At 35.9% G+C, this 25,915-nt stretch overlaps 1 protein-coding gene across 12 annotated transcripts in view; it reads left to right on the top strand.

The window, feature by feature from the left end:
• ENTPD1 (ectonucleoside triphosphate diphosphohydrolase 1) overlaps positions 1-25,915 on the top strand; it is a 55,823-nt gene that overhangs the window by 18,176 nt on the left and 11,732 nt on the right. For 5 of the 12 annotated variants that reach the window (XM_087932965.1, XM_087932964.1, XM_087932968.1 and 2 more), the window contains 3 exons: positions 16,551-16,706; positions 20,737-20,861; positions 21,501-21,618. In XM_087932965.1, the coding sequence (XP_087789091.1) occupies positions 16,703-16,706; positions 20,737-20,861; positions 21,501-21,618 (247 nt within the window). In that variant the 5' untranslated portion in view covers positions 16,551-16,702. Of the gene's footprint in view, positions 1-12,254; positions 12,446-16,550; positions 16,707-20,339; positions 20,399-20,736; positions 20,862-21,500; positions 21,619-25,915 lie in introns of those variants that run through there. The other 7 variants (XM_087932960.1, XM_087932962.1, XM_087932961.1 and 4 more) reach the window with 3 other exon arrangements.

The following is a 25,915-nucleotide window of genomic DNA, read 5'->3' as shown; positions in this document are numbered from 1 at the left end:
TTTACCAGAAGTCCTCTGAGTCTTCACAGTTGTCCCACGTTTAGGTATTAGCTTGATAATTCCTGCTGCCACTACCTGTCTTCTAAGAGTTATTTTATTTGGCACCCCTCCTAAGTCTGGTATGTAAAATGCGTGTACAGAACTGCACTTGTTGTATGTGTCAGCAGGCAACTTCTTCAGAGCAAAAATATCCAAAAGTCCAATAGTCTAGAGAACAAGGTGATGGTATGGCAAGGGATACAAAGAGAGCCCTTTTATTAGAAGTTTCCATGAAGGGACTGGAAAAAGAATTACCAATATTACTGTCAGCCCTATAAAGTAGACCAAACTAAGAAACCAATGCCATGCAGGCCTAAAGCTACTTAAACAATTGTAGTAACAAAATCTGAATGTGCTTCCCTTCCTCCCTCTTTTATCTTCATATGAATTAAGGGGAAGGCCTGATTGAGGCATTTTCGTAAACCATTTTCTTGCCTTGGAGTCAAGGCTCATTTATCTGTTTGTTGCCTTAGTAACAAATATTCCCTCTGTCCTTCAAGGTCATCCTCTATGCTCACTGCAGTTACAGTTCACCAAAAGATTCTATACAAGACTTTATATCTTATGAGCGCAGTTTGAAGAATATATAAAAGCTATGTCTACATCCAATTCTGACTAGTAAGATACAATGAGATTTAGCTCGGTACAGAAAACAGATACAAAAACTTAGTGCAAAATTCCAGGCTGACCTTTTATCTATTTCTACAAAAACAGCAATTACTTAAAGTTATATATTTCTGTGCTATAATTCCCTGAACTTCTCTACATCTTGGGAACTCCACATAGTTTCTCAAAATTATTATATAGAGAGAAAACTGTATTCTTCATCAGTCTCTCAATATGGATTTCTGAAGTTTTGTGTAAGTTTCTAGGGAGACTAGGAAACAAAAGAAAGAAAATACAGACATAAACAAAAGATAGTGAGTCAGTTGTCAGCTTATCTCAGTGGCAACTTAGCCCAGGTAGATAGAGATCTAGGAAGAATAATTTCAAATTGCTTAGAGAGTCTGACTTTATTAATTGAATATAAATAAAGCTGGAAATTCTTATAACTTCCAAGATTCATTATTTACTTCTGATTATGTTATAGTTGTCTTATTGAAACCTATGTCGTTCTTGCTCCCTTGGCACAACACTTTGTTTTTAAGCAGCTGCACAGGTAGTCCTTGACTTACAAACCCTTGCTTAATGACCATTCAAAGTTAGGACAGACTTGAAAAAGTTACTTATAACTCAGAGTTATGACTTCCTCACCAGCCCTGTAATCTTGTAATTCCATTTCGGTGCTTGGGAACTGGCTTGCATTTAGGACCAGTTGCAGCATCCTGTAGTTTCATGATCACATTTTGTGACTTTTTTGTCATTTTCCAGCAAAAAATGCCCATTGGATAAGTTAGATTTGGACTTATCACCATGTGCTTTATTTAATGACTACATGATTCATGTGACTTCCTTAATGGTGGTGACTTCCTTAAGGACTATTATAAAAACAGTCATAAAATAGAGTACAGTCACATGGTGACCTGACTTACAACCAAAATTTCAGACTCAGTTGTAGTAAGCTGGGGACTACCTGTGTCTTTTTTTATATCCAGCAGAAGGAGGGGCTGCGTTCAATCAGATTCTGAGGCTATAGAGGATAGATAGTTTTCATTTGTTGGGATGTGGAGTATAAATCTGAAATTAGTTGTTGGTTAGCAAGCTGGCTTCATTCATAATAACTTGTCTTCTTGAAGTCATCTAACAGCCATTCTCTCTTTCACTTACCTGGTTAATTAAATTATAAAGGATGTTATCTGTCCAGAGCAAGGATTAGGGATATGACAAAACAACTGCTTAATTTATTCAGTTCCTTGACAGTTATTATTTTCTGCTAATGTAAGTGGGGCCAAATGATACCACAAAAAACATCTATAAATATATTGCTGCAAACTTTGCAAATTTAAGAAGGAAGCTCATGACTGTAAAAACTCAAGTGATGCAGTCATCTATATTTCCAGTCTATAAAAAAGTTTGAAATGGAAATAGACAACATAAATGATGTTGACTATTTGGATACCATTGAGAGATTTGTTCATTGGAAATAAATTCTGGGATACCCTAATGGGATAAAAATGAGTTGCACTTAACAAGGATTAATAAAAAAATATTTCTGGCTGTCCTTGACTATATGCTAGTTTTCAAAATATGAGAAATAAATGAGATTAGCTTAAGCTTTTAGAATAGAAAGGCAAATACATTTTAATATGTATCTTAATGGGATGATTCCTGTCTGAGAATAGAACAATTGAAAGATGCTATTTGTTAAAAAGAAACAAAAGCAATAGAAAGAGAAGATGAATTGCAATGTACATTTTTAAAAAAACCAATTCCACTCAGAAATTCTAAGGAATGAGTTGGCAAGATCTAGTGTGTTAAAATAAGTATAAAAGCAAATAGAGGCAGTATGTTTTTTGGCAAATAAGAGTTGCTCTCTCAGCCAAAGAGATGATGTGGATAACTCCTTCCAAAAGCAAACTGCATATCTTTCAAAGAGGCATAAAATCATAGTGATGAATGAAGAAAGAGTTTAATTTCTCTAACATTTACTGAGAGGCAAATTCTGCTAAGCAGGGGCCTCCTAGGAAATTCCTGATTTGTCTCACTGACAAGTTTTCATATCTGAGGAGTGAAGAAAGATACATAAGGGTCAGGTAGTTTACAGTTCTGGAAGGAAGTGATTCTGTGTAATTGAGAATAGAACTACAGTATCAGATTATGGCTGCTAGGTAAATTCAGATGACCACCATAATTCTAATCACATGCTGATGTCCATCTGAATTTTTGCTACTTAAATGTAACAGCGTCTCAAATTGAGAAGCTTACTTGATTGCATAGATATTATGGATTTCTCAAAACTTTGGGAAAAAACTAGGTGGCCATAAATTTACAAATACAGAATATAGCAGAAAAACACTACTTTCTGAACTGAAATGCAATTTTTTCTGAGCTTATGTGACTACTATGTAAGCCCAGGAAAAGTCCTGCCACCTTAAAGAGTTCCCAATAGGTACAGTGAAATAGCTCATGCCTACTTTTCCGAACATACCACTAATGCAGGGCTGCCAAACTCACAGCCCGCAGGCCAGATGCATTACGCACTGGCCATGCCCATGCCCGGTTTAGAGAAAGGGGGGCGGAGTTCTGCTATATCTGTGATGCTGCCATAACGTTGTGAGTTTGACACCCCTGCTCTAATGTTTAACAAGTCTCTTTGTAGAAGCTTGTGATATCGTCAGGATAACCAGTGTATGCCTGGTTGATGCAGATGATCCAAAGTCTGGGATCAATTGATGCAACATAATTAAATTCTTATTGGGAGGATAAAAAGTTATGTCATTATTGCTTGTGGTCAGGATTGCAGAAAAGAAAATATTAACAGTATTTATCTTTCACATACCATAGATCTGGGTGAAATTATTTTTTAATTATAAAAATAATTTGAAATTCTATGATTGTTTACATTTGCTTTACCAACATTACCCTTTCATTTAAAACTGGTCTTTTCAGTAATAAACTCTTTCAAATGTTTTTTAAACTTAACCCAATTTAACATCATGAGCTGATTTGATTATTTTCCAATCTATTTATTGATTCTAATCTCCTGTCTAAGCTCCCTCTGCAGGTTTTCTGGCAGCTAACATAACCTAAAAGCTTCTAAATTAAAATATAGTATTGTATATTGAAATTCCAATACTGTAATATTAATAAAAATCAACACATTGTTAAAGGACATTATATAGAGATGGTTGGAGAAGATTGCATGAATGGAACAGAGTGAACTGAGATCACCATCTAGTGCAGACAGGCTGATTATTTCCAACCTTTTGTACTCGAGGTTCAACAGCTGCAGCTGATTATAGCAAATCCCATTTTCTCACCAGACATAAATGCAATTACATAAGCTTGCTACGTAGGCAGCATCTTAATCTCCCTCATGCCCCTATTAAGTTAAAGGATGTTTGGTCAGAATATGCGTGCCTGATTTAGAAATAACATTCCTACCTTAAAGAAGACAACAGCACTTTTTTGAAGAAATCAATTAAAAAAAAATCTTCTTATGCATGGCTTATTTAAAAAAAAGTAAAAAAAAACAATTAATGGGCCTTTAAATCATGCATGAAGCCCAGAAAAAAAGGTAAATTGATTGATCTAGGCAAACTCAGAAATGACTTTTGCACCAATGTTTAGGTTAATTTGGCTGAAGGAAACAACAGTTCTTTACTAAAGCTAGTTTGTCAAGAAGGCCAATCTTCATGCTAAATGGATTATAGTACTTATAGCAATTTTAAAGTACCAAGCATGCTATGTCAAGTTATGATGCTCATCCTTTTGCAAACATGTTAAAATAATTGAAATAGAGGGGAAGGATATTTTCCCTTCATTGTGTGCCATGGTCCTGACCTTTCTCAGGGACTGACTGTATTTCTCTGTTAAATACATTTTGAATATAATGTGGCTTTCAGAAACTCTCCCAAGATTATTGTATTCTCCATTTGCTTTACTTGATTTCTAGCTAATATTACTATCTTGGAAGACTATCTCAGTTTTATTTGTTTGATTGATTATTTCCTCTGTCAATATGATCATAGTGACAAAAGCAATTTTAGGAAAAAGATTTCTAAAAGGGAAAAACTGGTGTGAAACTGTGTAAACTTCCCATATGAACAACTTTATGATTTACTGCCAAGGGTTAAAAATAGATTGATTTAGGAAAAATGGTAGGAGAAACTGAGACTGAGATAATAATTTCAGGTGAAGTTTTTTTTCCACTGATGTGGGAAGAGTTACATGTTAGGGCTCTCATTCCTGTGATAATGCTTGGTTTCATTTCCATAGGTACCTTGAGGACACTGTTGTGGGGAATCTTGGAATGAGACCCGTATATGAGAAATGAAATTAAAAGGGTGAAGCACTTTCAAGATGGGGGGGGCAGGCAAGGAGGCATATTCACTCTCTAGACTCCAACATGAGAGGATAGAAGACGAAATAACAATCATTGTTTGGATTTAGATTGCCTTGTTTCCAATAGCTGCAGTAGATAATGTAGTAAGCAGAAGACAATAGTTATAAAACTGAAAAAATGTGCTGTCTCCCTCTGCATGCTCACAATCCAATAAAATGGAGATGTTGCACACTATCTGCTATATTGCATTACATGTTTCAAATATTTCTAAAATGTGAGTGTTCAGGGGTGCCTGGGCTCTCTGTAACATTTAATTCTAACCTACAAGCAAGGCAGGAGGTTTGGAAAAAGCTGACATGCAGCTCTGTGTTTCACTGAAAATGAGAACATGAGCTGGCTATTATTATTCAGCTCTGGAACATTGCTGAAAGCAAGGATTTCACGGATTCTGTTTTGGGGATTGGCTGCACACATGAATCAGCTTGGAATCCTTACAAATACTGAGTTGTTACCTTATTGGTCTAGTGTGGTAAAGTCCAAAAAAGGAAGTCCTGCGAGCTTTCTACTATTATAATGAAATCAGAGAATTCTGCTGGGTGGTTCAAAACACCCCATTCTGACAGGCTGTACATGCTGTGTGGGTGATTGTCAGGCTCACCATAGAACAGTCGAGAACATATTGAAATCTGATTATTTTTGTTTGCATTTTATTTAAACATAGAAACTTCCACAGCATACTATCCTGAAACAAAATGCTGAGGAAGAACTACCCTAATATACAACTAGAGCACAGCTGATATATGGCTATGATTTTTCAGAGAAGCAACACAATGAGATAAAATTTGTGAAGATGTGACAACCAGGAAAGAATCTAAATATTATTTTCCATTTAAAAAATAATGGTCTTCAGAAGATAAGCACATTTTAGACCACCCATGGTTTTTTTTTTTTTTTGCAGTGTTTAGGTCATGAAAGCAATTTGGGATCTAGGCTGGTACACTAGAGTGTGCATGGTTTTCTGTCATGTAATATAGTATCAGATTATGTATTTGTTCCATTTCAACATCTGAAAGAACAGCAAGCATATTTAGGTATTGCATTTTACAGTACAATAAACCCTAAGTAAATTTTAGATGCAGATTTGAATAGACAAAATTTGCATCCGTTCAGCAGTATAAAATAACACACTTGTCCATTATTTGAACAGTCTGGATAGTGGTTGCTGCTTCCTCTGAAAGGATTATGTTTCTGGGCACACTTTATATTTCAATTCCAGATGGAGGAAAGGGAGATCAGACAGATGGATTAGTAGAATAATGGGTTGGCAGTTATAGACTCAAGGAAGATTTGAGTTAACAGGCAATACTTATCCCCTCAATAGTCCATTAAATTAAGATTCTATTGTTGCTACAAGTGGACAAATACTTCTTTATTGTATTGTTATCATTCACAGTACATATCAATATCCTGCGTTATTTATCCCTTCAGTGCTTACCTCCTTCCCTAAATCAGTGATGAAGGCAGTAGCACAGGGGTGTCACACTCATGTTGTCACAGCGTCGTCACATGACTATTGGGACTTTTTTTCCCCTTTGCTAAACCGGGCGTAGGCATGGCCAGCGCGTGACACATCCTGCCCGCAGTTCAGGAGTTTGACAGCCTTGCAAATAACTTTTGAAAAATGTTATGAGCAAAACTGCATAAACATTCACAAATCCGTGAAAATTGTGGTTTCCAGTGCACGCCTGACCATTTATTCATTCATATTTGTTAAATGTAGCTTAAAATAGATTATTCCAGAGGTTGGTCAGTCCCTAGTTCATCCACCAGATTGGCCAAAGCAGCATTGATCCTGTAATTATTCTTAAAATTACTTGTAATAAATCCAAATTATCTGCTTCTTCCAGAACTGTTTGCAGTTGAGGACTCTTTGTCTTTTTCTCCAATGATGGTAAATTAGAGAGTGACCTTAATAACCTATTTCTGAGGGATCCAGTATGGGCTACTAAAGAAGAGGTCTAACAATTGCCTCCTTTAAATAAGGAGTCATTGTAGGACAAATCTTTAGGATATTAATGAACATGTCTTTAACAAAGACAAGTTGAACAAGGATTCAGAGGACAAATAGTGGAGCACACCTTTTCAAGTAACCAGTGTATGTCCGTGGGATTTCCCAACTGAAATCAATTAGTCTAACTATAGTAGAAGCGTTATTAGATACCCTATAGCTGACTCTATATCATCACTTTGAAGCTCTGAAGTTTCTGTACAGTAGTAAGGTTTTGGAGGACTTACTTGAGGAAGAGGTTGCTGAGTCATCAAAGACAAATGAATTTTACACCTACTATTTTAGACGTTTTAGCAGTTAATTAATCTTAGAAAAGCTTTACAGGCAAGCCAAACAATCCATGCACCAATGTAATGTTTTCAAACTGTGGAAACTTCCAGAAGTATGAAGTTCAATTCCCAGAACAATCTATTCTCCGAAGCACCTGAGGGCAGGACAATAAGTAACAGATGGAAACTTAGTAAGGAGAGAAGCAACCTAGAACTAAGGAAAAATTTCCTGGCAATTCAAACAATTACTCAATAGAATGATTTGCCTCCAGAAATTATGGGTGCTCCAACGCTGAAGATTTTAAAGTAGAGGTTGGACAACCATTTGTCTGAAATGGTATAGGAGTTTTCTGTCTGAGTGGGGATTTGGGCTAGAAGATCTCCAAGCAGGGATGGGTTTCTACCGGTTCTGTCCACCTTTGTAGAACCTGCAGCTCTGAAGAGCAGCAGACAGAACCAGTTCTATGTCTGCTGATGTTTTTGCCCACCTGCCTACCCAGGCTCTTACCTGATCTTTATTTCTTGATTTTTGAACTTCAGCTGCCCAACGAGGCACAGCTGCAGTTAAAAAAGCAGGAAAAGAGGACTGTTTCAAAGGCTTCTCTGCATGCAGCATGCTGATGACTGCTAATGACGATTTATGATGATTTACAGGTGCAAGGCTCACAGCATGGCAGGGAAGCTCGTAAATCCCGAACCAGTAGTTAACCCTTTCATATCCCACCCCTGTCTCCAAGGTCCCTTCCAACTCTATTATTCTTTTTTTTAATTGGTTTTTAAAACAAATATAAACAAACAAAACATAAAAACATCAAGCCATCTTCCATATATATACATACAGTGTGCCGGTTGGTTGTAAACCAACTCTATTATTCTGTTATTCTGAATCCTGGGAAATATCATTTGGTTCTAATTTTCAAAAATCACAATTGTCCAGAATTCCTTGAAATACAAAACTGTCTATAAATTTAATCAAGTAATCAAGTAATAGTAATTTCACTATAGCTGAAAATGTTGCTCAAAATTGGTAAGCTTGTGGTCTCTGTTTCAAAATGTCATCAGTCCACCTGCTGTATATGCACAACATGGATGAAGCTTTATATAACGATTCCTTAAAAAAGAAGGAAAATCTTCCAACTTCATGAACTCTTGAGCTGCTATGTTGGGGCATTCTTTGCACAGCTGTATAACAACTTTCATCTGCTGCCCTACAATACACACTTGTCCTGATTTTTAATTCCTTCTTTTAAAAACAAACAAAACCCAGATCCCTTGTTCCTTATTACTTGGAATAAAATATCAGCAAGAGGAAAGTTCATGGTAATGGCAAACTTTAGGAGACCCCAGTTCTAAGCCTCAGGAGACAAATACATAGAAAAGATATAGGTGAGGGGGCATTCCTGCCAATGTGTAGCCAATCAAAGGAGTTGCACAGATAAAAGTATACAAGGCTAACTGGACTTCAACACCGGACTGTTAGAAGCTGAAAATTGTGGAGCAGCAGAGCTCAGACAGAGTTCAAATTCATGGTGGAATAAGTAGAATGTGGCTCAACATGTCCATGTGTGCTTGACCTGGCTTTGCAAACCTTGTAACAAAGTGTTTAGAGACTGAAGAACTCCAATGTCCTGCCTCAGGAGGCAAAATGAACCTCATCTTGAGATGGGAGGGGGAAAAATCTCAAATTGCAAATGGGTGGATGGAACAAGACTTCCCTCTTTTTATCTGATAGCTTGCAATAAATTGTTCCAATGGCCTATTTTCTATGAAGATGGTACTCTTGTTCAGAAAAAAATACTTACAGATATTGACATTGGTGGATTGTTTGAAATTGTTATTAACTGATACTTTTGGTTTGGAATTTATTTATTTAGCAAACTTATATAGCTATCCATCTCACTGAATGTGACTTTGAGTGGCATGTAACTAACAACAATTAAAACAATATTTTAATGTACTGTTTTACCTTATTTTATTTATTAAATTTATTTGCCACCTATCTCTTTCTGAAGTGACTCTGGGTAGTTTATAACATTAAAAGTGTTTAAATCATAAAAGATAAATATTTCTAAAACTATAAAAAAAAAACCTTTTATAAAAATATAGTTGCCATTAATACAACTAAAAATAAATACAAATATGAAAACCAACATTGCAGGAGAATGACAGCATGTAAATACAGTACACCATCTCACAGGTCCCCCATTGACCCACCAAATTGTAAGCACATTCCAGAAGGCTAGCAGGGTTGGGACCCACCTCACCTTGGGGAGAATCATGTTCCAGAGGGCAGGAGCCATAGCAAAAAACAAAGAAACAAACAACACCTCATTTCTTTAGTAGCATCAACATCACATAGAATTCCTTAGCAGATGGGACCTACAACATGTTCCTCTTGCTGGACCTGAAGAGATAGGGACATGCAGTCCTTCAAGCCTGGGGAAACATAGACTGTAAAAGTTGGCACTGATAACTATCCATGCAGACACACAGAGTTGTATGCTATTATATTAAACAGAATTATATGGGCCACACCAAACAAGATTTTTCTGTACATATAACCCTGATGTTTCCTCAGTTGTAAGTAGTGGCTACCATGTAACTTCATTTATTTATAGTATGTTTTTCCCAAACTTCCTATACATTATCAAAGAAAGCTTTGGAAAGTTTTGTACCATTTCTTTTGTATTGTGTATCTAATAAATTAAGGATTTCCCCATTAATTTAGGAGAAGGGTTACAAATAATATTAGTTTGTTTGCATGTAATATAATGCTCAGCTGGGGAAACAAGAAAGGAAGTAGGTGAAGGGTCAAAGAAGAAAGTAGTATATGGTTGCCTCATTGTATGAATTAGACTCAGTCATAGGCTGTGTAAGGGAGGAGCCATTTCTAACTTTATTCAGGCCGAGAGGTAACCTTTGAGTGATCTGCTTTAAAACGGACTGGGTCTAAGTGAAAAACTGGGTAGTTAATATAATTAGTGTTTTAACTACAATATATTAAGTACAACCCTCTACACTTAATTATTTTCCTGTTCTTTTAGTTATGTGTCAGAATGTTGCCATCTGTCAGAAATGCTCTGAAGCTGTATTTAAACTTTGAGGACCATAAGTTGTGTACTATTGCTCTGGGGTTAAGTTAAAAGCTTCAGAGAGAGCTTTTTAAATCGGGGAAACTGAATCAGATAAACCAAATGGTACCATTCATATATGCTGAGGGAATTCTAAGTATATCAGAAAACAAGAGAAAATGGATAGGTTTGCTTCAGTTTATAGGTGATATTTGAAGACTGGAAGCTAAAACTCCAGGAGCAAAGAAATGAACAGGATATATTTAGATAAAAAAGCTACAAAATAAAGGGACAAATAAATAATGGATTTTAACAATAAAGACAATTCGTATTACCCATGAACTAACTAAAACCAATTGAAAGATTTTTGGAAGAAGTTTGTATGATCTGTGCAAAAAAGAAACTTTATTATATTGTTGGTAAAGAGCCAGTCACACCTAAGTGTCACAGGATGAGACAAAGATCAGAAATCTCAGATGAGAAAAGATTTCAATAATCTGTCGACGAGAGAGATTTCCTGGATATAGAATGGAACTTTCGCCAAGGGGAAAGAGAAAAGTTTTTGTTATGTTTGCAAGGGGGACTTGTCACAGAAGAGAGAGAAGTGGAGTGAAACATCAGACCAAAGCTGTATACCTGTTCTGTGGGATATATAATAATATTAATGGATAAGGAAAAACAAAATGGTCCCTCTGTCTTTTGGCTGATTATACGTAAATCCTACATGACTGGTCCATGATACAATTCTTCAGTCTCAGATGAATAATTCATACTGAGTGAGAATAGTAAATTTGCCAGGATTCTCATCGGGCAAGGAGGCAGGTTAGGCATAGGAAGACTGTTGCTGCAGCATTGGTTTTTGTCAGATCTTAGGCTGGGACAGATACAAAAGATTCCACTGCTGAATTAGCTAGTTCATTTTTAGGCTAACTGATCCATTTGAATCAAAATTTGATTTTGATATTGGAACAAGGTTTTGGTGGCATAAACCATAGCCAGCAGGGTTGCAAGAATATCAATAGCTTTTTTTAAACTTCAGAGTCAGAGTGTAAATTCACCCCCTGCAATGTTGGAAAAAGGAGTACATAAATGTTGCTACCAGACTTCATGCAAATATCTGTTGTCTAAAAACTCCACTCTTCATTCAGTAATGAAGTACATTTAAAGATTCACATGGCTAGGTAAATTTTATTTTAAAGTGTTTGTTTTATTTTATAGCATTTCTTGCAGAGAAGAAGTTGTATGTATCCTGCGTCAACAGCAGTTGAGGCCTCTATATATGTTGCTCTATGTAGTTTAAAACCTTGGTTTTTTTTCTTCCTCCCATCTTTCCAAATCAGTGTCTTTTCTCATGGTCATGGGAGGGAGGTACAACTGAGATAAGTTATATACAGTTCTGTCTCAACTGAGAATCTTGGTTCCTACCATGCCAGTTTCAGTTCTTTAATAACCCAGAAATAGACACCAGGAATAGCTGGAGAACAAGGGCTTCTTTAATAAGGGCTATAAGTAGTTTATATATGTTATTAATGTAAATAAATTAATAATTTAACAGAAAATCTCAGGGCATGTTATAAAGAATAAATAGATGGGATAGTTTGTAGGTTGACACAATCATAAAAAAGCAGACCACATTAAAACAACAGTTAACACCACTTAGCAGTGGTGAATTTAATGGAGTTGTATTACGTGGGTTAACCACTTGATTTTCATAAGTGGATTACTTATTTCATAAAACAGAAGACAGAAAGTTTTGAAAGAGCCAGGATCTGTGAAGGCTATTTCAAAGCTGCTGGCATTGTGTTTTGTATAAGAATTACTTAAATGATGCATCTGGAAGTCACTATTTTGCCTCTCTTCAGAGTAGGCATTAACACAGTGGGAGTGTCTCCAGATGGAAGGAATGTGCTTGGTATTGATGTGGTGAATGGGCGCATTGTCAGGCTGAATTACCCTGGCTCATAAAGAATTCTTGTCTGTAACCCCCGATGACATTTTGCCAGAAATAAGCTATCAACTTACTGCCAACACAAATAAAAGCTGGGATTCCTTGGTAAGCACAAAGCTTCTATGTGCTCATTTCCGGCCCGTGTGAACCCTTCTGAGAAAGGATAGATGGATGGTTCAGCTCCTGGTTATTCCTTCACACAGCTTAAAATGACAGATCTTCCACACTCTTAACATGGAAAATCAACAAGAGATCATTTCTAATAAAGTTTGAATTCTTTATCAATGACATCTGCTCTTCATATATTCAAAAGTTGACATTTATGGCTTTTCATGAGAGCAAGAAAATGAATATTTTATTCATTTTACGTTTGACCTTTTAGACACTACTTCTCCTACATGGGTCCAGCCCTACAAAATAAAAACAAAATGAAAGCTTTTATGTAATCCAAAGCAAATTGTCTCGTACTCTGTAAAAAAAAAGGGAGGGGGGCCTTTGGCATCATGGAGAAAAAGAAGTCAATGCATGAATACTCTGTGGTGGGATCATGGGCTACAGACCTAAACATTTCCAACTGGGGTTCATCCTTATGACAATATCTTAAAGTTTCAGATGATCTTGAAAGAGATTGTTGTATTCTCTGTATTTTTAATAAATTTTAAAATACTTAACATTTTCTCCAACAAAATGCAACAGAATCTCAAACTTAATAAAAGCAAACAGGCAGTCCTCAAAATTGCTTTTAAAAGCAGGACTGAATATTCTCAGTGTAACATTTTTGTAGGAGCAAATCCAGAATTTATATTTCCAATATTTTATGTGCGATGGTGATCAACATTTTAATTTTAAGGCTATAAGAATCTTTTTATACTTTAAAAGCACTCTTATGCTTGCTGTATTGATATGAGTAGTATTCAAGTCTTAGTGACCATATTCATAGATTATTTTCCCCCTAGCATGAGCCGTTCTCAACCTGGCTTTCAAATTATCCAATAGTGAACCTCATCCCTGCTATAATTGCTATAATTGAGTTAATCCACTTTGTTGCTAAATCTTTCTTCCTTTTCTCCTTTCTCATCATTACAGATTTCTCCTGAGACATAGAATAGAGCAGAGCAGAACAAAATATTATTCCGGTGACTGACCAATAAAAATACAGTCAATAACATGAATAACACAAAACTATTGTGTTGTGTGGTTGAACTATTATCAACCATACTCTGATTTCTTTTGAGATCATACTAATCTTTTGCTTTTTACTAAAGATTTTCAGAGGGTCACTTTTTGACATATTGTGTCCAACATAGAATGTTTAGGCCTGGGCATTTTTGGTCTCAAGTAAAAATTCAGAGTCAATATTCTTTTTATTCTGCTTCTACAATGTTCAGCTTTTGCTTCCAAGAGTGTCATGGAGGAAACACAATTTTCTCCAATTGCCTGCACCATTCTGATCTTTGTAGATATAGACACCCAGCATCTGAATAACTTTTCCGAGATCTCAATAGTGATTTATCAAGAGCTTATTTGTGGGGCTTTTTTTTTTTTAATACAGTTTTATTGAGTTTTAACAAAACAAATAAAACATCTTGAGTACAGCATAGTTCCGGGTTATCATATTTCCATACAGACACAATTTCATATGCATATTCATCTTATATATTCAACTTCATATCTTATTACTCTTTTTCCAACTTCTATTTCTCCTTTACTTCTTTTAATTTTCTTTTATAATTATCTCATTTTCTTATTTAATTGTATTTCTTTTACCTAAATTTCTATATCTTTTTATTCATTATACTTATACTTTCGTCTGTCTTGTTTACAGTTTTATTATGTTCTCTTCCAACATTCTTAAAAAGCAAAATTCCCTCTATGATTGCCAATCGGAGTGCAACACCTTTAAGTCTTATTGTTATTATCATATGAAATTTCTTTAACCATTAAATTTGAGCATTCTAAAATTATAACATTCAAATTTCTAATATCTATTTTATATCGTGTAAATCTCATCATTCAGACTCTGCTTGATACTTCTCCTTAAAAATGTAAAAAGAAAAATTCTAAAAACATAGCAAAAATAATATATATATATATATATATATATATATATATATATATATATATATATATATATTAGTGAACAAAATAGTTATTCAAATTCATTCTAGTACTGGTATGAGCCTTGTAAATCTTTCATGTTTCTTTTCAATATTTATCAATCTTTGAGAACAGTTGAAATGTTTCCCTCCCTTCTTCATTATTACTTAACTGTTAATAAGCATACCATTGGATAGTCATACAATTTTATCTAATAAGTTATTTACTATTAATAAGTAAAATAATTATTCAAATTCATTCTAGTAACTGGTGTAAATTTCCTTGTAAATCTTTCACATTTCTTTTCAATATTTTATCAATCTTTAGAAACAATTACAATGTTTCCCTCTCTTCTTTATTATTGCATTAATTATAAATAAACATACCATTACATAACAATACAATTTTATCTCAAAGATTATTTACTTATTTCATTTCTAACTCATTACAGTATTCTACTGTCACAACACTATCTTTTGTACCTTTGCAGAATTCTCACTTTTAACTTAATTTAGCCATTGTCTCCATGTTTTCTAGCTGAGCAAATACCTTTAATCCTAGTACGTTTCCCCTTTTTCTTTATTTCCTGCTTTTGTCCCTCGTGAGTTCTTTCCCTTGCTATCTTCCCTCCTTTTTCTCATCCCTTTTTTTATACCCTTCTCTCTCTAATTTTCCCTTCTGTAGTTTTCTTTTCTTTTCTCCTTGCTGTTATACTTCTTTTTCAGACTATTTTTCTTTTTGGCTGTTCCCTTTGATCTCAAACTTTTAACTCCTTTCCCCCTTTTTCCCTTTATTACCACACTTTGCATTATTTGATCATTGAAAATGGCTTCTTCTTTTTCCCGCCCTTCTTCTTGCTCTTGAAGTTTTTCCTTTTGCTTTTCATAGTTCAGGATCTCCATTTCAAAAAAATTCAAATACAAAGCCAAAGGATCTTCCTCCCCTTTCTGCATCTTTTTTCTGTTTTTTAAGACTCATCTTCAATTCCTCCAGGAGTGATGGCATTTTAAACACTTTTGAACAACCACCCGATTGACTTTAAGTAAAAACAGAAAAAGACAGAAAAAAAACAATGCCCCAAACTGTTTTTTATATCACCAAATGATCCCAGACTGTTCCTTCTTGTTTTTTTCCTTTACTTTTCCTTTCCATGGGTTACTGTATATTTTAATAAGGTTTCAGTTACAATGTATCCTTGGGAGTCTTTTCAAAGTTTCGCTGTTAATCCTCTTTATTTTTCCAGGTGCCACTCCATTTTTCCATTATTCCACGTCCCATCCTTTTGTCTCCACTGTTCTTTTTAGGGCTTTAAAATGACCAAAGAAAAAAAATCTTTATCCTCCTTCTGGCACTTAAATTTCAGCTTAAAGTTGCCTATTAGTGTCCAAATAAATTAATATAGATTTCTTTCCATACCATTTGCAATTGTCAATATAAAGGTTAAAAAAGGGTTTTTTACCTCCTTTTCTCTCTCCTTCGCTGCTTAAAAGTCTTCTTTCAGAAGTATCCCTCTAAGTACTTTTAGATTCAGGGTACCTTGTTTAGATGTTCTCTGTTATTTAGCCTGGTCTGTCCTGCTTTCCTGTTTGTCTTCCCCCTTATCTTATCCTGTTGGGTTCTTCTTTGAGGTGGCCATTTCTGACCACTGCTGCAACCATCTTCGGGAAAGGGAGTTTAGACCAGCCAAGGAGGAGAGATGCGGCTCCCCTCCACTCGGCTAGCAATCTCCCCCCTCTTCACCACCTCTATGGGGTGACTTCAGCCCCGAATCCAAAGGATCAGGGCGCTCCAGTGGCGAGTACAGATCGAAATCGTGCACAATCGTAGACTTCGGTCTGTCGCTGAGGAAACCCAAACCGGAAGCAGACTCTGTGGGGCTTATTTTTTGATTGCTGGTTCTTAAAAGGCAGAAGCTGTCTTCAATATCTTCATTGTCAGTTCTAAGTCTGATTGCTGTAACTATTGTCATGAGTTTGATCTTATTTATATTTAATCGTAATCCCATTATATCATTGTGCACTTTGGCTTTCATTACTAGGGTATGAAGAGCTATCAATATAAATCGTACTAACATGAAATTTACTGCCATTGTTGATCTCACTCTTTTCTCTAGCGCATCAGCTATAACACACTACTGAATGGTGTTGGCCTGATTTTGCACATCCAGCATGTGATAAGCAAATTGATTGGGGGCTTTACAGACATTCCTATTCTTCACATCAACCAATGTGAAAAGCATCTGCCAATTACAGAATTGCATCAGGAATGGGTGAGTCATCTCTAGGATTCTTCCATTACTCTTCTCCAAAGGGAATATTTTTCTGAGTCAGAAAGGAACCCAGAAAAAAATGGCACTTAGGATTTCTCCTCTTTCTTTCTTCTATTAAAAAGGCAATACCTGCCAACTTCCAGATTCCTTTCAATTCTCTTTGGCTAAGAGAGGGTTAGTTTCCATCATTTCATTGTTTCAGTAGTTCAATTTTCCACCAATTTGGTAAGGGCTCCTGAATTAAAGTATTTGCTGTACAGCAGACTTCCCCAACCTTTTTGGATTTCTGGACTGGGGTGGGTGGGAATGGTTCCACACTCAGCAGGCAAGTGTGTGCATATGGTTCCATTTGTACACCTGCCACTTATGCAAATGGAATGTGGGATATGCACTCACTTGTGTGAGAGGAGAGGTGCCTGCATACAAGCACATGCACTTTCACAACCCGGTTTTAAAAGGCTCAAAGCCACATAGTGGACCGTGGTCTGGAGACTGGGGGCTCCTGCTGTACAGTACAGCTTTCTAAGTAGACTAGTAATTCTGATAGGCACTTTGGTGTCCATCATTTTAAGGGGATCTCAGTAGACTGGTGGCAGACAAGAGTTCCTGGCAACTGAAGGTGGCAGGGCAACAATAGATAAAATTGCCAATGAGCACTTCTCTGATCCCACATGCCACTGATCAGTTGGCTTCATATTGATATAAATGGGTGGCAAAATATAACAGATTTTATAGAACATTTATTTATTTGTAACCATCAAACAAAAAATAGTGTTTATTTCTCTTTTCTCTCATGAGGATCTTATAAAAAAAACAAATTGTCAATACCAGTTTAAACTTCTTTAATAGCAGAATAGCACAAAATTTTGCCCCTTGTGGGTTGGAGGTGAAACCAGGACAACATCATGATGACATGTAAAAGAAGATGTTGCCAGATGTAGATTGATAGGAAAATGAACTTGGAGAAAGAATCCAGAGTCCATTGTAGAAATAGCAGATGCAGAAGAAACATAAGAGTAATTTCAAAGAGAGGGACTTTGACTCCCCCACCCCTGAAATCTCTGGAATATAAGAAAGAAGAAAGGGAAAACACCTTTACTGAGATATACCCCATCTCAGGATAGTTCTAATCTTCCTGTAGAGCCTGTTTCCTAAGCTGGTCTATTATGAAGGGCTGACATCAGCACACATTGTATGATAATTAGGTTAAATCGCAGAGGGGTATTAAATTTCACTAAAAACACTGCTTGCTGCGGAGAAGAAACAAGCAAATATATGTATGTTCCCTATATGTGGTAATATACCTTTTTTTTTCCTTTGCCGTATTGTTTTTGTGCTCAGCTTATTGTTTTCAATTGTCAAGAATTTTCAATATCCATAAAGTGATTGTATTTTCTGAACAATACAAATTCTAGAAATTAGTGTATTTCAGCAAATATTTGTTGACATCTTATAAACATTTTTCTTGGCTTTGCAAGAACATTTGGAATCTCAGGGACTAACATTATCTTTCAACTGCCTTTTGAATAAAAGTTTAAGAATGAGTACTTTTAAATGATCTATGCTTAGATAGATAGAATAGATTATAGAAAGAAGAGAATTATATTGTAATTATAAAGTAAGAAATATATAATTGTATTTATAACTGCTGCAAAGAAGATCAGCAGCTACTTTGTAGCTTTTTTCTTTTCTATTTTCTTTTTCTTTTTTTCTTCTTGTATTTTTAGCTTTTCCTTTGATTTCTTCTTTTCTTTTTTTTAGCTTGTGTTAGCTTTTATCATCTTTTTAAAAAGTGCTAAAATTATATTAATAAATTAATATTCTAGACTTTGCTGCAAGTGTTTATTCCTCTTTTTTCTGATGAGGATCTTGTAAAAAAAAAGGCACAAACCTATATTTTTTTAAAATAAAAAGCAGTCACATATAAAATAAGAAAAAGCAACATTAAAAAAGTAACAGCAATAAATAATATATATTGTACCAAATTATACATATATTTCCCCCCTTAAACTTTAAATAAGCAATCCTGTACATTAATTTATAGCACTGAATAAAGTCCTACAGAAAGTTAATCTTCTGGTGTTAGATGTAGGATTTCAGCTTTAAAGCAATTACTTGACAGAAAACTTGTTAGCCCTTTTCTGGGATTATCCTATCCTTCCTCCTCCTCCTCCGCTTCCTCCTCCTCCTCCTCCTCCTCCTCCTCCTCTTCCTCCTATCACAAAATACAAAAACTTGCAAATTGAAATAGAATGACTGTGGTAGAAGAAAGCAAAGATAATACCAATGGTAATAGGTGCCTTGGGTTCAATCCCAAAACATCTGGAGCACCACTTGAACACCTTCAACCACCATCAGTCTGTTGCAGAAGACACCTTTACTTGGTACAACTTACATCCTGTAATAATACCTTTCACACCATCAAACAACAACATCTGCCTATCCCAGGTCCTTGGGAAGACTGGATAAAAATGCCAACCCAGTCTGACTGATTGTGCAGCCAACCACAACAATAAATTAAAAATTGTATACATATAAAATTTGTATATATACCATAAATTGTTGGGAGGTGGGTGGTGGGAGCAGAGTAAACAAATATTTTACAGTAGCGATAAAATATGAGTGCCTATTTTCTGGTACTAAAAAAGGCCAGAATCAGTCACATCCAGCCCAAATCCTAAAATATCTCAGTTAAAGAAGTTAAAGAAACAAGCTTACAATATGCCACACTGCTTAAAATAAAGAGGCTTGGAAAGACAGCTGTGGAAGGAAAGCATGGGCAACTTTATTTTTTGAACTGTATTAATTGATTTTAAGAACAAATGACAGAAACATTTCATATTCTTAAAACAATTAGTTAATTAGTTAAAAACAATTAGATAAAACAAACTCCAGGAAATTATTTCCTCTAGCAAAACATGTGTTAATACCCTATAAATCAAAATTATTTTCTTCTCTACTGATGAGGTTCAATGGAGGTAGATAAAAGATTTAAAATCCCCCATCTAAGTGAAGGAGGCCAAACCATAATCCTTATCCCACTGGATTTCTACATTCATTAACCATGATTAAATAGTATTTCATTCCTCATTTTAAAATATCCATTAGGTGGCTATTGTCATTACAGTTTGTTTTTATATTAACTTTGGAACATTAATGTTCTTTGATCTCTAACTAAAACTTTGGAGTCTGAATTCTGTTTTCTTATCTTTACTAGAATTTCTAACACAAAAGCAGTTGTTATATTCTATTGTACAAGATCTTGAACTTTGATATTTTGAGCTTTAGTGATGTCAGAAAAGTTGGCATCAAAGTGGGAAAGGGAAATAATTTTCTCCACCTTTAAGCTAGAACAGCTAAAAAGATTGAAATGTGTGTACATATTAACATGAAATCAACTTGGGAATAGTAAAGTGGCAACTTCATGAAAGGAACAAATGTCTAAATATGGCTCAAAAACATTGCATTTATGGAATAAACATCAGTCGCTAAACAACATTTTGACAAAATTCCAACCATTTCAAACTGCTGGCAACAGTATAGTGAAGTCTAAGCCAGGAAAAAGGCCAGAAATAATTCGTTTTGGAATTTTAGATCTCCAGCTGCATTGATCCCGGAATAGATATGCAGAAATCCAAAATAAAGCAGAGGCAGAGGGGATTGTGCAGCTGTGATTGTCCCTCTGTTAAGTGGTGAGTGACAGTAAATGCCTGTGGTGCTAGACTTCAGAAACAATTGAATTGCTTTTGACAGTGTTTTTCAACCTTGTGGACTTCAACTCCTAGAATTCCCCAGCGTGCTGACTGAGGAATCCTGAGAGTCAAAGTCTACATACCTGAAAATTGGTAAGTTTGAGAAACAGTTTTAGACCCTCTCATCCTTTGTATAGCACAGCCCAATTAGACTTAACTCTAAATTGAGAGTTCATAATAAAAAGTATCTGTGGAAATGATGTTCCTGTGTGGGACATGTTGCAACATTCTGAATTGTATTGCTTCTAATCCTGGTTTTTCTTCTGTTGTAATTGCAGGTATCATGCTGAGAAAATATTGTCACCTGAAATACATTATTATTGGATTATTCTTGGTGGTGGCTCTTCTTACTATAATCACTGTGGCTATCACACAGAATTTATTTCCCACCAGGAACCGTAAAGTAAGTTATAGAAAATTTCCCTGCTGAACTGCTATGCTTCTAATCCATTAGACACAAATGAGGAGCCCACGTGAAGACTAAAGTCATATGTGTGTTAATGCATTCAATGTTGCATGCTTCTTTTTGTTGGAAGCTCCAGGCAACAGCAATAACTCCCTTTCTCTTCCAATAGAATCCCGGAAGGATTGTCCACAACACAAAGAATGCTCCCATTTTTAAGTCCAATATATCTTATCCCCTGCTTACAAGTAAGAAGTAGCTTTCCTTAGATGTACCACTCTACATTCTATTTCGTTCTGGCAATTTCCAGTTTCCCTTTTATTCTAACAATTTCCAAAGCAACCTCATGGTATATAAAATCTGCTAGTAGGTACAATTTAATGGTGGAACTAGTTACCAAGTTGGATGGTTTTCTACATTGAAGGTCTTCTCACCAAGGCTGTATAGTAATTTGTCAGGAAAATTTGTCCAGAATACAGGGTTGGGTTCAATAATGTCAATGTCCCCCTGAAAATGTGATTCTGTTTCTAAGAGAAATCTGCTATATGACACTGTTCGTGATAGTACATTTTATCATCTTCTCCCAGTACAGTACCCTGAAATTTAAAAAGCAAATGTGTGAGTTTTTCTCTCCTGCAGTATGGGATTGTGTTGGATGCTGGTTCTTCCCACACAAGTGTATATGTATATGAATGGCCAGCTGAGAAAGAAAATAATACAGGAATGGTGCATCAGATTTACGAATGTGAAGCAGAAGGTAAGAAATGGGAAAATTGATGTTTTATAATAAATTAACTATCTCCATGAAATGTGATGGAATTGTGAATGAGGAAAACAAATGCTGCCAAGGAACAATCAGACAAGAGAGACAAGACCCTCCAAGGGTTTAGCAGACAAAGAAATTTAGGAAGGATCTTTTTTATATCGTGGCGACCAAAACTGAATGCAGTATTCCAATTGACCATGTAGTTAAAAAGTGATGACAGGAAATTTGTAACTTCAGAATTGTAAGATTCTATTAATATAGTCTTAAAATAAAGTGGAATTTGTTCATCTAGTTATGTTTTCTGTCTAGTTTACCTGGGAGGGAATGTGTTTATGAAGGGGAGGGGCGGGGTTGGACTATACCACAGGTGTCAAACTCAAAACATCATGTTAGCACGTGACGTATCGTGACTTTTTTCCCCCTTTGTTAAACCTGGGGTGGGCTTGGCCAGTGTGTGATGCATCTAGCCCAGGGGCCACAATTTTGACACCCCCAGACAACACTGAAGGGTAGAATGGCAGGAGTAGATTCCAAAGAGTGGGGAAGACAAGAGAACGCACACCCCAAACCTGAATTAACAATAGAATAGAATAGAATAGAATAGAATAGAATAGAATAGAATAGAATAGAATAGAATAGAATAACAGAGTTGGAAGGGACCTTGGAGGTCTTCTAGTCCAACTCCCTGCCTAGGCAGGAAACCTTACACCACTTCAGACAAATGGTTATCCAACATCTTTTTTAAAACTTCCAGTATTGGAGCATTCACAACTTCTGGAGGCAAGTTGTTCCACTGATTAATTGTTTTAACTGTCAGGAAATTTCTCCGTAGTTCTAAGTTGCTTCTCTCCTTGATTAGTTGATTAATTTCCACCCATTGCTTCTTGTCCTGTCCTCGGGTGCTTTGGAGAATACCTTGACTCCCTCTTCTTTATGGCAGCCCCTGAGATATTGGAACACTGCTATCATATCTCCCCTAGTCCTTCTTTTCATTAGACTAGACATACCCAGTTCCTGCAACTGTTCTTCATACGTTTTAGCCTCCAGTCCCCTAATCATCTTTGTTGCTCTTCTCTGCACTCTTTCTAGAGGCTCAACATCTTTTTTACATCGTGACGACCAAAACTGAATGCAGTATTCCAAGTGTGGCCTGACCAAGGCATTCATAAAGTGATATTAACACTTCACATGATCTTGATTCTATCCCTCTGTTTATGCAGCCTAGAACTGTATTGGCTTTTTGGGCAGCTGCTGCACAGTGCTGGCTCATATTTAAATGGTTGTCCACTAGGACTCCAAGATCCCTCTCACAGTTACTACTATTGAGCAAGGTACCACATATGCTGTACCTGTGCATTTGTTTTTTCTTGCCTAAATGGAGAACCTTACTTTTTTCACCATTGATTTCATTTTGTTAGATAGCACCCAATGTTCAAGTCTGTCAAGATCCTTCTGTATCTTAAGCCTATCTTCTGGAGTGTTGGCTATTCCTGCCAGCTTGGTGTCGTCTGCAAATTTGATGAGTTCCCCATCCTTGTCCAAGTCATTGATGAAGAGTTGAAGAGTATTGGGCCTAAAACAGATCCTTGGGGTACTCCACTGCATACTTCCCTCCATGTAGATGCAGTTCCATTGAGAACTACATGTTGAGTGCAGTTGGTCAGCCAGTTCCAAATCCATCTATTGTCTAACCCACATTTTTCTACTTTATCTAGTAGTAGGTTACAGTCTACTTTATCAAATGCCTTACTGAAGTCCAAGTAAATTATATCAACAGCATTCCTCTGGTCAGCTAATTTTATCACTTTGTCAAAGAATGCAATAAGATTAGCCTAGCATGATCTGTTTTTAACAGAACCCATGTTGGCTTTTGGTGATTACTTTGTTTGCTTCTAGGTGTTCGCTGATTTGTTGCTTATCTTTTCCAGAATCTTCCCTGGTATTGAGGCCAAGCTGATAGGTCTATAGTTTCCTGGATCTATTTTCTTTCCTTTTTTGAAGATGGGAACTACATCAGCTCTTTTCCAGTTCTCTGGCAGATCCCCAGTGCTCCAGATCTTTGAAAGATATAGTGGTTCTGAGATCTCATCTGCCAGTTCCTTCAGAACCTTGTGGTGTAATCCATCTGGTCCTGGTGATTTGAACTCATCTAGGGTAGACAGGTGTTCACTTACCATTTTCTTCCCTGTTTTAACTTGTGTTCCTATTCTGTTCTTTGTGGTGCTGTTTTTGATAGGTTGGACTGTTTTTTTCCCTTTGTGTAAAGACAGATTCAAAAACCGAGTTAAGTAGTTCTGCTTTCTTTCTCCCTGTTGCTTGTCACCTTCTTACCACTTTCTCCCAGCAATGGACCAATTGTTTCCTTGACTTTTTTTCTTGTTTTTAACATGTTGGAAGCAGCTTTTTAATTATTTTTTACTTTTGTTGCAAGCCTTTGTTCATTGCGAGCCTTAGCTTTCCTCACTTCATCTTTACAGGCTCGGGCTATTTCCTGATATTCTGCCTTAGTTATTTGCCCCCCTTTCCACTTTTTATACTTCTCCTTTTTGTCTTTCAATTTGTCAGAGAGTTCTTTATGCAGCCATGCTGGCTTCTTTCGAGAGCTGTTATTTTTCTTCTTCATTGGTATTGTGCTAGACTGGGCTTTATAATCTCACTTTTCAAAATTTCCCAAGCTTCTTAAGTTGTTTTCCCCTTGAGGATTCTCATCCATGGAATCCTTCCCAAGCTCTCTCTACCTCTATTGAAATTAGCTCTCTTAAAGTCTAAGACTCTAGTTTTACTTGTTCTACTACTTGTGCTTGCATAATGTTGAAATCCAATATTGCATGAGCACTTGCCCCCAGGGTTCCTGTAGCTTCAACACCTTCTATCATTTCATCTCTGTTAGTGAGAATTAAACTGGTTAATGGATAAAACAAATCAGGATTTAATACATAAAAACCTGCTTGAGATTTTTTTAGTCCATCAACACAATTTAAGAATTAAAATTATTGAATTTAAGCAATTTAATGGGAGTAGTGTATACATGAGATAAGAGAAGGGAAGGAAAAAAGCACTTGCTCATTGTAACAATCTTTCACTGCTGAAAAACACCACATAAAAATTATAATTTGTGTTCCTTGGAGCGAATCCTAAACTTTATCAAAGAATTCAGTTTATATTTTTACACAAACTTACGGGTCCATCAATTTTTTGTTATGGTCATGTCCAACTTAAGGGTGAGATACAACAATAATTAAAAAAAATAAAAAATAAAATAAAAAGTATACAAGATAAAAAACATAAAAATGCATTTTAAAAAGCTAACGTATGCTTGTGTACACACACACAAGTTTTAAAAAATCTATAGGGAGGTGTCAGAACATTAGATAAATACAAAAACATAAAAGTTATATATTAGCCATAATACATAGTATATGGCTACATATACTACTACACATAATACATAGTATATGGCTAATTCAATTGATCGTAATGCAAAACACTCTTAACTAATAATGTAAATCTCAATAAGGTTAACATGAGGCATAGGTCATCATCTGATGAATTTTAAGAGATGCTATGCAACTTGACAATACTGTAACTTATTGCTATTTTCAATTAACTTGAGTCTGGGCATGTATAGTAGATACTGAGTATTCTTAGTTTGAGCTGATCATAGTTATCCTGCCTAGGAATTACCATCTTGATTTAATATCTGTAGTATCCCTGACAATAATGCCAGCTGGGGTAAGACTTTGTAATAGGGTTAGTAACAACATAGTAACAGCACAAAAGGAAAGATAAAGCTAAAAGTATAAAAAGAAGTGACGGAAATGGGGTTTTGAAAGCATGAAGGGAACCAATCCACATAGGAGGAGAAACTCCAATACATAAAAGATGGCACTGAAAAAACCATTTTCACTGGAGTAAGGAATAAAATTGGTTTGGTGAGGCCAGAACTGTTCCCAGACTAAAAAAAAAAAACTGTTTATAGCAACATGGATCAGGTATCAAAGGTGGGATGTAAAAGTGCAATGAAAAAGACAAAAATTTAAACCTTGAGTAAAGTTCTGTATCAGGGCTTTCATGTCTGTGTACTGCAGTGGAATTATATTATGTATTTATATGACTTCACTCCTGTCTGCGCTAAAGAGGCTAACCTTTCTGAGTCATGTCTGTGAGCCTTTTACCAAGTGGGCCAAGGCCTTAATAAGGATTAAGTGGAGGGAGTTAGGATTTACAGCCAGGCTGCTGTGAACCTTGACAGTTGCCAAGATAATTTGAAGATGTAAGTGAAATGTCT

Source organism: Pseudonaja textilis, chromosome 4 (assembly GCF_049901715.1).
Source record: "Pseudonaja textilis isolate UNSWEBS1 chromosome 4, rPseTex1.2, whole genome shotgun sequence".
Lineage (NCBI taxonomy): Eukaryota > Metazoa > Chordata > Lepidosauria > Squamata > Elapidae > Pseudonaja > Pseudonaja textilis.
The sequence above is the reverse complement of the archived record's forward strand: the minus strand, read 5'-3'. Positions and strand labels throughout refer to the sequence as shown.